This window comes from Limulus polyphemus, unplaced genomic scaffold (assembly GCF_000517525.1).
Source record: "Limulus polyphemus unplaced genomic scaffold, Limulus_polyphemus-2.1.2 Scaffold712, whole genome shotgun sequence".
In the NCBI taxonomy this organism is placed as follows: Eukaryota; Metazoa; Arthropoda; class Merostomata; order Xiphosura; family Limulidae; genus Limulus; species Limulus polyphemus.
The window spans coordinates 344,348-359,241 of record NW_013666322.1 but is presented as its reverse complement, the minus strand read 5'-3'; the positions used below and the strand labels follow the sequence as shown (position 1 = coordinate 359,241).

The 14,894-nt window shown below is 35.8% G+C and overlaps 1 protein-coding gene across 2 annotated transcripts in view; it reads left to right on the top strand.

Moving 5' to 3' along the window:
- Positions 1-14,894, top strand: part of LOC106460117 (unconventional myosin-VI-like) — a 125,680-nt gene that overhangs the window by 97,354 nt on the left and 13,432 nt on the right. For both annotated transcript variants that reach the window (XM_013919799.2, XM_022386753.1), the window contains 3 exons: positions 10,281-10,330; positions 10,851-10,958; positions 11,820-11,923. In XM_013919799.2, coding sequence (XP_013775253.1) covers positions 10,281-10,330; positions 10,851-10,958; positions 11,820-11,923 — 262 coding nt within the window. The remainder of the gene's footprint in view (positions 1-10,280; positions 10,331-10,850; positions 10,959-11,819; positions 11,924-14,894) is intronic.

Below are 14,894 nucleotides of genomic sequence, written 5' to 3'. Positions count from 1 at the left end.
TTACATGCAAAAACAAGCAATGTACAGTTGATAGTAATATTTTCATAATAGTTCAAAAGATGTAAGTGTCTTGAAGGTAACTGATGCTTTGAGAATTAAAGAAAAAATTAATTTTGATGCATTATTAAGAACCAGTATAATAATACTTTTTGCATCTAAAGGCAAAAAGTGACATAAATATAATTTTTTTATCTTGTATTCCACCCTATTAACCAACATTTTAACTTTTTCTTTGTTGGGTGGCTAACTAAACAGTTATTGTATTACAGGTATTTTTATAATAATAAAAATATCACATATAAAAGTATTCTGTTATGAATTTTCAGTTATGAATATACACGTGCTATGTGTACTGTTTTTTTAATCAACAAAGCTTTTATGACAACATGTTTATAATGGTATTTAGTAAGGCAGGCATATCATATCAGGTATGTATTTAAATGTTACATCGTATCACTATCTAAAATTTATATTATATGTCCAAAGTAGTGTCTGTAGAGAGCACTTATTAATTATAGCATGGTTCCATTACCATACGGTAATAACGAACATCAGAAACCTTAAGGGTATAACAACAAAGCAGAATAAAAGTAAATGATAATATTAAAGGAAAATAACAGTGCAAGATTAAGCATTTGTATGAAGGAGTACAATCTTGTAGATTGCTAGAATGAAGAATACAAAATTAAACCTAAACATATAAAAAATAACTTAACAGTGGTTGTATAAGTACGTATGGAAATGCACTATGCTCTAAATATGTAATAAACTGCACATCTTAAGATAGCATGCAGATGTCATTATAAGTTATATTTGAAAATGCTTTCAATCTTTAATGACAAAGTAATTCCGTTTTTAAGTAAATATGCATAACAGACACAGTGGCAGATTATATTTAGATTTATAATGATCCTTGATGTTGTGAAAAAGTTTTAAATACTAGGTCTAGCAAAATCATTGTATGTTTAACTTTGTAAAGATTCTCTAAAGATGTTTCTGTACATCTCAAAGCACACTTAATGATAATTTTGTATAAGGTACTCTTCCTCTTCTCACTTTGTGCTGCCCTCTATATGCGAACTCTTTCAGAAATGCATGCCACCAGCCTTCATTCTTTCTCTGTTGGAACCAACACGTCTCTCGTACAAATCATCATGTGTCACCTCTCCACCAATAGGAGAGCACTACTATCATGTAATTCATGTTACTCCCTGTACACGCCACTACTGAACTATCACTTCTCATTTGGCAGCTGTTGAGTTCAGACGTTATTTTCTAAATTGTTCAGTTACCTTGAAGTGGTTTATTTTTTTTCATTTTTTATATTTTCTTAACTTTATTCACTACACATCACAGTTGTGGAGTTAATATTTTAATATAGCATTACTTCCTCGTGTTTCCCGCTTATGAATTCTAAAGTTACAGTTACCACTTTGGGTACTTTGCCAGCATCTGATGCCATATTTTCAGCCACAGACACGGCCACCCTTTGGAGGATATATCGTCCCTCATTCGCCATGAGATTGAGCAGTATATAAGCCAACCTTTGAGCCTTTTCAAGCTGTGCAAGTTTAAAGACGATTTTGCTCGTTTCTCTCTATCTCTTTACCCCCAGAGTTTGCTGCATCTTCCCATTTACTACCCGATAATTCAGCTTGTCTGTCATTGGTCTTTTCAGACTTTCCCTGTTCAACTTACCCAAGCTCAATTTTCACACCTTCATCTCCCCCTCATGACCCTGAGGTTTTTTTTGCTGAAATCCTCTCTATCCTTACTTCTACGTTGGCACATTTTTCATCTTGAGCTCTAGTTTTTCAAACGTGGTTTGTTTGTTGTTGAGATCTTTTTGGTCGTGATGTGATTTTGGCATGGACCCGTCTCCAGGTTCCTTATCTGAGGGACCTCCACATGGCACCGTTTTTGCGGCATTATGTGTTTGACTCAGTTCCTGAGTCTTTGGAGTCACAGGTGGCCTCAGCCCATCAACATTCTACTCTTACTAATTTGGTAGCACGTTTGTCGCTCCTGGGCCTGAGCGACGCACTGATTCCTGTCCCCAGACCTTCCCCTTCCCAACCTCTTCCTGTCCCATCTTCCTGCAGTGCTAACAGCAGTACCAGTGACTATGTGGTAGGTTCGGGCCTATTGGTGGCTAGTCTCTTGAACTTCTTTCATCCTTAGGGATCTTTTCTTGCCAATGTCTGGGCTCACAAGGTGACTCTCGGAGGGACACATTATCCCCTTTCTTTCCCTTCCTCCATTATCCAGTGTTCCCATTCCCTTTTCCCAACTTTCTCTTCTCTGGCTTCATTCTATGGAATGGGACGTTTGGAAAGCCATGTCTGTTCCATTCACTTACAGCTCGTGATGTTCTATCAACTTTGGACAGGTGGTCCTCCATGACCCCTCTCTTACTCCTGGGTAGGGACCATATGCAGTTTCTTCAATGGGTCCTTCACGATCAATGGAACTTTGCCCAGGATCCCTTGGATACATCTATATCCCTTCCCTCATCCCTTGTAGATGATCTCCATTGGTGGTTGAACAGGGCCTACATGTTGGCAGGGGTCCCACTTCTTCCTCCACAGATTTATATATATGTTCACGGATGCATGCTTTCAGGGCTGGGGTGCCTAGGTGGATCACCAGGAGGTTTTGGGTCATTGGTCTGTGGAGGCAAGTACTCTTCACATCCATGTTCTCCAACTTCTGGCTGTTCTTTCTCTTGCCAGCCTCCAGTTGGTTTCCCTCATCCATGCCACTCCATGTATGGTCATTTTGATTACTCCTTACTGGCCTGCTCAACTTTGGTTTCCTTGGTTGCTACAATACAACTGCAGTTGGTCCCCCCTCTCCCTCTTCCCATCCATCTCATGCCACCCATCCTCCATTTTCACGCCTGAGTAGGTCCTTGGTGAGGAGTTCTGGTTTCTTTCACAGAGTAGCTTCATATTTGGCCTGTTCCATTCGCCCTTCTTCTTTGGCCTTATATCAACACAAATCAAGTGTTTATTGCTGCTGGTCATTGACTCAGGGTTTCCTGGCTCTCACCCAATGGTTGCCTGTATCACTGAGATTCTCACATGGCTTTTTGAAAGAGGTACTTCAGTCTCCTCGATTTTGGGGTTTCAGGCAGTGTTATCCCATACATTCCATATTTCCCGTTTCCGCAGGGTCTTTGTTTCCCCTGTCCTTTCTATGTTGATCCGTTTCTTCTGGCTCAGTTGGCCACAAAGGCATCCATCACTCCTATACTGGGACATTAATGCGTGGTCCTTCATGCCCTCGCTTTACCTCTGTTTGTACCTCTGTCTATATGTTCCCTGTTTCAACTCTCTTTGAAGACATATTTCCTCTTCCCCCTTGCCTGCAGACATCGTAGGTTGGACATGTATGCCCACGATGTCACCAGGACCTTGTACCACTCCTCCTACCTTATCCTTTATCTGAATTGTGCTTTCCTTCCCAATACGTCTGTGGCTTGAGAAGGTCAGTCCTTCCTTTTCCCCTATCTGCCTATTTTCTATATCTCAACTCTACCCCCATCCTGATCCAGACAGATTTCTTCGACCTGTCTGTGCCATCCATTGTTATATTGCTTGCACGGCTTCCTTTCATGAGGTCCTAGTTCTCACCTTTTTATCCCTTGATCTTCCCATGATCTTTTCCTGATTACCCTGACCAATTGGGTTTGACGTTTGATCCAGTTGGCCGATTCCTCCTTTTCTCCTTCCCAGTGTAATCTCTTTCACATTTTTTCACACCAAATACATCACCTTCTCCCTTGCCTCTCGTCTTTGTCGGCCATTGGAAGAGATTCTAAGATTGGGCATGTGGACAACTCCACACATGTTCATCTCCCACTATCTACACTACATTGCTGATTCAGCTTCCTCAGGGCATCATCTGCAGACTTCGGCATGGCTGTGACAGGAGGTAAGTCCTTACTAATGCTTTCCTTTCTTTCAGGGGCCCCTGCTTTAGCTTCATGTTGGATCCCGCTCTGTGGTGAGTGGTGCCTGACCCAGGTATTCTGTCTGTACTCGGAATGGGTTCCACTTATATGGCTATAACCATTCGCAGACATTTTGCTATCAATCTGCACTGTAAGCCATGTTGATTCTTATACATTTTCCATGGCTATGTATGCTCACCCTTGAGATTGGGTGTTTCACAAGATCACAGGAGTCCTTACCACTTACCAGTTCCAAGCCACTGAGGTGGTTGACCATGGATGCAACCTGCTGGATGGATTCCACAAAGATGGTTATAACAATTCAGTTCAGAGTACAGCAGTGGTGTTCTGCCAGTGTAGAGGGAGTTACAAGACCTCTGGATGAGTAACGATTTCTCAGAGTTGAGACACTCAAATGCAGTTCGTCCATCCGATTGGGTGCCCTCCTCCTACCCTCTCATGGATGTCGGTACCCAGCGAGTGAGGTTTTGTAGATAGAGACAACCAATCACTTGAGTCTTCACACAGGTTTCAGGTTGTCCATCTTCCTCTCTCGACTTGTCTTCTGTGTTGTGGCCTGTTTCCACTTCTGTCCTGGGTTTCCTTCATTGGATGATGAGGTGGTTACCAACCTGTGGTCGTTTGAGGCTGGTTTCACGGTTGCAGGGAGTTGAGTGCATGCGATGGACTTCCCTCAGATTTCGGATGGTACATTGCCAGTTCCCTGGCATTAGGCTTCCCTGTGAGTTCCTGGAGTAGAATGTTAGGTTCTCTCTTGACTCTGGGACTTGAGGTGAACATGGTATGATCCCCATCCTACCCTCGCGAGGATGTCAGTATCCAGCAAGTGAGGTTTTGGATGTAGTTGACTTACTGAGTATGGTACATTGAACCCCTAGCCTCTTTACATCATGGGACACATCCTCATTTGCCCACTTTCCATTGTGGGATTCAGTGATTCTGATTTCTGTTTAACCCCTTCGCAATGGGTGGGTCTAACTAAGCATGTAATGGTTTTATAGCAACTTATTTGTAAAAGTTTGATAAGTAACTTTATTATTACTATATATATCAATAAAGTTAGGATCAAAACATAGTTTATATTTCAAACTTTAATATTATGTATGTTTTAAGTTCTTAATATAAAAGGAAATATATATATAAAAAGCTAAATATCAATTTACATGTGTCACATAGCACGTCTTGTTGCTCTGTTTATATTTTTTATGCCTACTATATATGTTTACAGTTGATTAACGAATTAGAAACAAGCCAGAATATAAATTTAGAACCTCCCACCACTTTGATTTGCTGAGAAATCAATGTATCTATCAAATCAACCAGTCGAACCTCCTCCGACTCCATTCTTTCCAAACCTTTTGTTTAGTTCCACCTACTTTTCTTAAGAGTATTTTTATAACCAACATAAAGGTCAAGTTGTACTTCACGTGATTCTGACAGTTGTTTGTAAAGAGCTTGGAAGATAAAATAGACTGTCAAAACTATTGAATGGTGATAAAGAAGTTGTTGCTCCCAACAGAGATTAATTTATTTTAACATATACATATTTTATTTATAAACCTAAACAAATTACAGATATTTTAGGTGTACTAGTAGAGTCATTTAATATATTTTTCTTTCTTCAATCTATATTTGAAGCCTACAAAAATTATATTGCCTCACCCTCCTATTGAAAAAAATAACTAGGCTTAGCAATAAAGGCACACGAGGGCAAAATATATTCTTATCACTCTAACTTCGCATAAATACTAGAAATCATTGTTTTCTGTGTAGTTTTCGTTTATTATTCTATGTTTGAGAAAACTAAAATTTAAGCACTTATAAGTAGATATATATGTAGTGTATGGCAGCCAAATATCAGTGTAGTTTGCAATATATTAGTATTATAGTTAGATTTGTACTTTGTAGGGCTATGTAGCTAGGCTTACTGAGCTTGTGTTTTTCTAACTGTCTAAATTGAGGTAAAGTAAAAGCAAATGATGAAACATTAGAAACTTTACAACTTATATTTATTCATAACATTTAAAAATGTACAGTAAAAGAAAGCAATGTACAATTGTACAAACTCATCTATATAAATGTATACAAGTATTTACGCACAACATACATTCAAAAAAATGAAACAAATGTACAGTTATACAAAGTTGTTCACATTCTTGAACAGATTGTATACAAACATACATAAAGTTGTGTACACAAACTATAAATGAATGCAAATCTGTATATGTGTATATATATATTTTTTAGAGAAAACTATTTGTTAGAGGAAAATAAAGAACTATATTTATAAAAGGAAAAGAGCAGGCACTTTTACCCATACATAAACAATATTTTAGTAAACTATCATAAACATATTTATTTCTTATTTTATTTTATAACATGCAAAATAAATCAGCTAGGATAATTCAGCAGTTTTGGTTATGTACTAAGTAAAAGCTTAACTTCTTTGCAGAGTATCAGAGGTATGATATTGTGTAAAGTGTTTTATACAAAGATACACATCACAGAGTGTACATTTTGTGATTATCCTGTTGTCTGTAGAGCACAGTCTGCATCTTTTTTTTTTTTACCTTCTTTGACAAGTATTGGATAATGCCTGTCAGAAGTGAGTCTCAGATGAGAATCCTATGCAGATGTTGTAAGTGGAATACCAGAAGGACCTGGTCTGCTCTGAAGTAGAGGCTGAATAAGAGGAGTGACCAGCTACATCCTGAAGAACTTCTGTGGTGATTTCGGCTAATTGGTCTCTGTCTTGTAGAGAATAAAAGCATTGACTATGGTCAAATGCAAAAGCCGTAAAAACAGTTTTTTGTACCATTTTATTGACCTTCATCCAGTTGAATAGTAGCTGAGAAACTTGTCATTGAGGTCTACTTCTCCCATAAACTTTTTATAGTCTACAATTGGCTGAGGTTTTGTAACCTCAGCATCCCTTTCTCTTCTTCTTATAGTTGTCATGGCACTGGAGTGTAAAGTAGAAAAGGCGTAAATGTCTCGTTTGTCCTTCCACTTCACTGCTGTCAGACTTCCACATTTAAAAAATTGTGCTTCTCCTTGCTGTAGGGTTGTTGTAACCAGTTCCCATGGGAAATACAATCTGTCCTCCCTACATGTCCCACAAGCATAAGTTCCAACAGCCAACAATTTAGCAAGTAAACAAAGGGAAGTGTGGAAATTGTCCATGAAAAGAGAGTGTCCTAGTCTGTTAAATCTGTCAGTCAGATCCATAACAACAGTATCCTATAAACCTCTGGCTAGCATTTGTCCCTCCTTGCCTGTGTAGATCTTGAACTGTAAATAGTATCCACTTACAGCATCTGCAAAAGACCCATAACTTGATCCCCCACTTGAATGGTTTCTTTGGTAGGTATTGGAGGAAACCAATCCTAGATTTTGTACCCAACATTTGCTCATCTACAGACAATTCCCTGTTATGAGAACATTGAGAAACAAAGGACTTCAGAAGAAGATCTATAATAGGTCTAACCTTAAAAAGTTTATCATGGTTAGGATCTGTCCTAGGAAGAGTGTTAGAGTTGTTATTAAAATGTAAGTGTTTATGGATAGCTTAAAACCTGTCCCTAGAAACGATTTTAGTATGAATTATGAAAGGGGTAGTAGGTAGACAAGTAGTCAGAAATAGAAGGATGAGGCTTAAGGCCCATAATATAACCAGGCCAAAGTAGGCTAAGATATCCTAAACAGTAACATCTTTCCACCTCTACTCCTCTTAGCTCTACCTCTTTCCCTATGGTGGTGTTTGTTTCACCAGCTACATTTTGATCTGTCCATAAGACAGGGTCAAGAAGAACTGGTTCAACATTTAGTGGCCATTTGGGTTAGTAAACAGATTCAGTCAGTGGGATTAAAATTAAAGCATCAGGTACTTCAACATCCAATTCCTCTGACTGAATTGCTTCTTCTTCATCAGAAGAAGAAAGATCCAAGAGGAACTGAATCTCTTCCTCAGAAAGAGAGTTTTTTCAGTTACTTCACTTTTTTCTTTACTAACTGTAACCATTTCTAGAAGGAAAAAAAAACCATTACATGTAAATTATATATATTCTCTGTGTATATTTGCTTTATGTGTATATATATATATATATATATATTCCGAGATGTGTTTCATAGATTTCAGAAGCAGCATACAATATCCTAACATACAGAAACAGCTACACTGAACTTAGATCAACAACTATATACTGAGCTTACTGAAAAGAGATTCTGTGTATATATTATAAATAATGATTACTTACTTCAAGGTATATGTCAGAAAGAACTCGGCGTGTATCACAACTGTAAGGGAACTTCTAAACTGTACTTCAGCTGCAAAAGTATGAATGATTTCCAGAGAAGACTAGATTTATAAGACTTGCAAAACTAAACAAGTGTGATAGGTAATACTGAAACCTGAGTTTTTATTGGTTGACAAATAAGTGCTGAAAAGGGAAATAGGATTTTATAAGCATGTGCTCAAATAACATCTTTGTACACCTATGCCACTAAATTCTAAACACCCCAATACGATTACCATTATTTAAAGAATTGCGGTGTTTATTGTATCAGCACCGAACCACATAAAAGTTTTGACAAGTTTAAAAGGCAATGTTGTTACTCTGGAAAAGTTTTGTTGTGAACACTAGAATACATATGTAAGCCGATAAAGTACACATCCTGTTGTTGGCATAAATGTTTTCACTGATTCTAAGTACAGTGCGATAACTCTGAATTTTTCAAGAAAACTTTTACATTTATATAATCCGATAACATTAGACATCCTGTTCTCGGAGTACGGGTCGAGTCGACTATCTATTTGCTTATACTTTGTTGCTTTCAGGAGTATTATATTATAGTGGTGTCACATAAACATTGTACTGACTCAAGTGGAGATTTATTGGTTTATTTTCAGTGGGGTTCTATTTTAGTCGTTGACAGAAAATAAACACAGAAAATAAATGTGAAATGTTTAGCAGTTCAAACTCATAAGAGAACTACTTTGAAACTTTTCATTATACTTTCAAGATTTGTCTACAGGCTGAAGACTCCAGTATACCATTAAATAATTGATAAGATATAGTTTTACTGAAAACAAATATTTGAAATGTACTTGGGAGGTTTTAAAGATTATACAAAAGAAATTTGGGATGAAGAATAGTATTTTTAATCATAACATGAAAATCATTTCCACTTGAACTAGTAATGAAACAGACTCGATATATTCACAATCAAATCTTTAATAAGAATACTTCATTAAAGAATTTGATTTTTTGTGTACAAAGACTTGTAATGTTTACTAAAGGTATACTAAATTTTGTGAAGATGCACATACTGAATTAAAAGTTATAGCATAAATACTTAACATGTGGAAACGTGTATATTATACTGAGCCCATTGCAAAAGATTTAAGATCACATTGCTAAACTATCCTCTCCCATGCACATGTGCTCCCTTTAATGTTACACCATGTATGGTCCTCCTGATCATGTCAGTGTTCCTGGCGAAAAGATACGTGGCTCAGATGTGGTACGGTACCCCTCCTCTGATCTGTTCCTTTCATTTCGCACTGATCCCTCCTCCATTTTAGTATGGGATTCGAGCTAACCTTGTGAATTGAGAGAGAGTACCTTATCGGAATTATAATTTTCTTAAATGAAAATGTATTTCCGATAGGTACCTCCCTCTCTCTACTCACACTTTCTACCCGTCCTCCCCACAATCTTTTGGTGCTTGCATCTTCTGCCAAACTTCGAAGTGATAGTTTAGTAGTAGCGCATAGAGGGAGTAACATGCATCATGTGATAGTAGTGCTTTCCTGTTGGTGGAGAGGTGATGCATGATGATTTGCATGAGAGAGGTGTTGGAAGTTGTGGGAAGAGGGAAGTACCTATCGGAAATACATTTTTATTCAGGGAAATTATAACTTTACAATACCCACTATTGTAGTATGAATTTTCAGTATTTTCCCAGGACCTTCCAATGCATCTACACTTGTATCATTCCTTCACTGTAAGAGCACACTTGTAACTGAGGCAAAATAGATTTGATTGAAAACAAAATGTTTTAATTTCTTGTATGAGATAAAGAACAAAATCATATATGTCTTGATTTCTTGTATGAGATAAGGAATAGTTATATGTGTCTTTGTTCCCTGTATGAGAGTGTCATTCTATAACCACTTATCTAAATGGTATTAGAGTTTATCATAGTTCTATGTATATAATGTTAGTGTTTTGTGAGAAGTTTGTTTTATTACCTTTGAATAATTCACATATTTTCATTATAAGACTGATATTTTATCTCGTAGATTGCAATGGAAGCAGAATTGAAGAAAGAGCAAGAAGAAGAATCTAAAAGGTTAATTTACACTTTTCTTAATTTAATATTGATATAATAATCACATTGTGTATAGATACTTTATACCTTTGCAAAATGACTTAGATAATAGGTCCATGAATTGCTTAATCATACAATTAGATAGTTTTTTAAAAGGTGTTTAATTGAAATTTCATAAAAGTTTAGTGCCTGTTGTATATAAGTAATTAAAATAATTACCCAGTCCCTAAAAAACATTATTTTGTATTACTTTATTTATATAAGCAGAGTAATTGGTGACAGAGACTAATGCTAACCCTAAAGTAATCATCATTTTGATTTAACAATAATTGTTTGTACATGAGGTATTGAAATCCATGTCTAGGTGCTCCTTTTGGAACACGTATATGAGAGTTTGGAAACTGTGAATACTCATGATGATCATACTCAGCTTGTTACTGTGTTGGTTAAAAATAAAATGAAGAAATATATTAATAGAAAGGTCTGTTTTTAATACATAAATCATATTCATATTCAAGATATGAAATTATAAACACTTCAGGCAGGAACAGATAGAACAAGAACGTCGTGACTATGAACTGGCTTTACGCTTGGCTCAAGATAATAATGGTGTTGTAGAAGATGTTCCAGCAACTTCAACTCTTCCAAGGTTCGTTGGCTAGTTTATCTATCCATATAATTATTGTGCACATGATATCTAAATAGTATTGTAATCAGCAATTCATGAAAACTACATTTAAAGTAATATTAAAAGTAATTTCTGATTAAAATCTCAAAGTAAGTCAACAACTAAAAGAAGGCAATATTCAGGTATACAAAGATAAAGTTTTGTTTACTATTTCAATCAAGATTAAAATGTAATAAGTAACTGAAAACACATCTTCATGAAACTAAAGTAATGGAATTGAAGTTGTAACCACTAAAACAAGTTATACAAAATTTTATCTGGAATAATACTAAAGTAAGCTAGTTAACACTAAAAATTTTTAAAAGAAAAAGAATGCTAATTCCTCTTAATTATTGTACACATACATTTTAATCAAATAATCATGATAATTTATATAATAAACAGCAACTGGATATATGCATTCAATTCAAAATATATCACATTTCTCTGTGTCAGTGAAAAAACAACTTGAAAGTGTTTGAAAATGAGTGTTTTGATGTTAATCATCTTATATGATCCCTTGTTTTTATTAGATTACAGAGATGAAATAAGTGAAAAAAAAATTATTGCTATGTCATTGTACATAATCCATCATATCTGTTATATCAAATACAAAATAGAATTTTTAACTTCATTTGTTTCAAGAACTTTTCATTATTATAACTGCATGAATATAGATTTATATATTTTTTTAAATACTGAATTGTGATATACGTTGAATTTTTTTAGACATTTAGAAGCTGGCAAAAGTACAGTTAAGTAAAAAATAATAATGATAAAACCTGGTTCAAGAAACACTGAAATAGATTTTAAAAAGTTTCCACAACACATTCTGTGTTCTAGATCCTCCACTGTTGTCAAACAGAGACAACAGCTTGCCAATAAAAAGTATGACCTTTCTAAGTGGACCTACTCTAAACTTCGGGAGACTATCAACACATCTTGTGGTATGTATAATTCCAGAGACTTGAGTTTTGTTTTATTGAAAACAAACTGTTATGCTTTGAGTAAAACTAGTTTTAATAAAACAGTTTCAGGAGGTAAAATTCTTGAAAGAGTTCTCTGTTGGACTGCAGATATTAAAAATGTTTTTACACAAGTGTGTGTGAGATGTGCATGCCTCAAATACAAAAATAGAACCATGTGGATCTATAGAGAGTTTACTCTTATTTTGAAATAATAATTAATTATAAGGCTTGCAAAAACATCTTTATTCTGATATGATATCTTACCTCCTTTCACAAAGTAACTTTTGTCATTCAGTGCTGCCCTCTATATGTATTTTGTTTTTGCCACTAACCTTATATGCAAATAAGCATGTGACAACCCTCCACTAATAGGAGTGCAACACACTATCCTGTTACAGCTGGCTCCCTCTATACTGTAGAACCCAATTATCACTTCTCAATTTGGCACAATAGTGCTAAGATCCATTAAATTTTGCTCATGCTTTTACTGTAATTTACATTTATCACTTCATACTCTGTCTATTAAAAACTTAATTTTTTTTTTCATGAGATTTATTAAACAAATAAGTTGTTTTTTGCTTCATTTTATACAGTGATAATCTCACTGTAGTTTATTAATTTGGAACTTCAGTGAATTCTGATTTTTATTTCCCCATCACTACTTCAGTAGTGGTGAATATTACAACATTTTAACCTGTGTCTCAGGCTACAGGCCTTACACTTTCGGCTGTGGAGGTCATGGTTTTTCAATGGTTGTTGGGGTTCTTCATGCGGCCAGTTGTTTCTTCTAAGCCCAGACCTGACATCTCTTTGTATGTGAATCTGGGCAAGATTGAGACATTTTATATAGTTTTTTTGTTGGAATTCTTTCCTGATTCATTGCCCTTCTCATCCCCTATTCCTTCCTTTTGTGGTTCCCATTCCTGTTTATTTATCCAGTCACCACTTCCTCTTTAAGTGATGTTTCACTCACCAGCCTCATAGGTTGGATTTGTCAAGTTATCAGGTTTGGTATTCATTCTTCTCTCCCAACTTCTACAGGTGTCATCACATCAGATTAGGCATCTTACCTTTCCCTGACTGTCCATCTATGTCCTTATTTGTGAGAAATCATCAAGGTTGGCAAGTGGACCACACCCAACACAATAACCTCTCATTAAATCTGCCTGGTGACAGTTTTATCCTCATCTGTATATCGCCTTACACCTGTAATTATACTACACACATTGGTTCAACTGTGAGTTGGTATGTTTATTAATTTCTTTCTTTTTCCTTATAGGGTCACACTCCTCTTCTAAATTGGATTCCACTCTGTGGCTAGTGATGCCTGTCCAAGTATACTTATTCTTAAACCTGCACTGTGTGTCCAATGAGGTCAACAATGCCCATTGTTGAAATGGGGTATTCTGCAAGACTGCTTGTAGGTGCAGTGTTTGGTGTCATAAATATGTCAGTTCCGGACCATACACTCATGGACTAGCATGAGTAAAGCAGAAGGGGATTTTTGCCCATCCTAACCAATCCTTCAATTGCATAAATCATGAATGGTCTGAACTGTAGTTGACCTCCTGACTACAGTCTTACAGGCCCTATCCACTCTATACTTGGGCATGTATGATTAATTTTTGTATATGCCTCTTTGTTGCCCATTTAGCAACACATTAATTGAGGGCAAAAAGTATACCTGGTTCAGATGTGGTCCAGTCTCCCACGAATGTGTGTTTCTTTAACAAGAGAAGTCACACTCAGTGGGTGTTCTTTGGATGCTTTCCAACAGGTGTACATCTAGGTTAATTTTGTACCGGTCTCTCTACCAGGTCAATGTGAGATTCTAGCTATTTTGCAAGCATAGGTAAGGTATTGTATTAGAATTTAATGTTTTCTTACACTGAAAATATATTTCCCATAGATACTTACTTCTCACCCTTCTTTTCTGCCTAATCTCAAAGTGAAGATTGAGTTCTACAGTATAGAGGGAGCCAGCTGCAACAGGAGTGTGTTGCACTTCTATTGGTAGAGGGTTGTCACATGTGTATTTGCATACTACAATACCGCTGAACCATGTGGAAATGTGGTGTAGGTGGAAATTTCAAGGCTAGTGATGAGCAAACAAATTTGTGTATATATAGAGAGCAGCAATGAATAAGAAAATCTATTTTGTGAGATGGAGGTAAGTATCTTTCAGAAATAAATTTCAGTGTAGGAAAAATATTAATGTTGATATTACCATTTGTCAGAAATCTAACAAAGTGTTCTGTAAGTCAGTTAATAATTTTAGTGAGAGCAATCTCATTAGTTAATCTTACTATAATGGGCATAGCATGTGTGTCAGTATTTGTGTGTAATCAAAACTACAGAAAAGTCTTTAAACATCAACATATTGATGCAGAGAGGAAGTGTTGAATGTTTAAAGGCTTTTTAGTATTCTTAGGGTATGTTTTAAACTTACAAGAAGAGGGTCCAAAAGAAAAATTGTGCTGAAATACAATAAGGTCTTAATTCCATAAGTGGTTATTGAAGCTTATGAAATGTGGCACCATCTATTGAATGAAACAACAAACAAAAATCCATAACAAAATTTCACTCTTTGGGTATTCAAGATTCAGACAATTTGAAAAATAACTGTGGTATTTGCAACAACCATTTCTTTATAACAGAACACAATTTTAAATAAAAGTACTCTCCCACACAACAACATGACTCTCACTAGGACTGTACATAAGGGTTTAATTATATCTTTATTGATGTAGTTTTTAAGCGTGGTACTAAAAATACTAGTTGTAAAACAACTATTATTCTTTCAATAAATGATAACACTTTTAATATATATAAAAATATTACAGTTTATATCAGTAAAATTTATGAAAATGTTGAGCTCTGTACGTTGAATCATTTTGATCCAATAAGTTGCCTATGACTAAAGAGCACAATCCGAACACTTTTCCTGTGC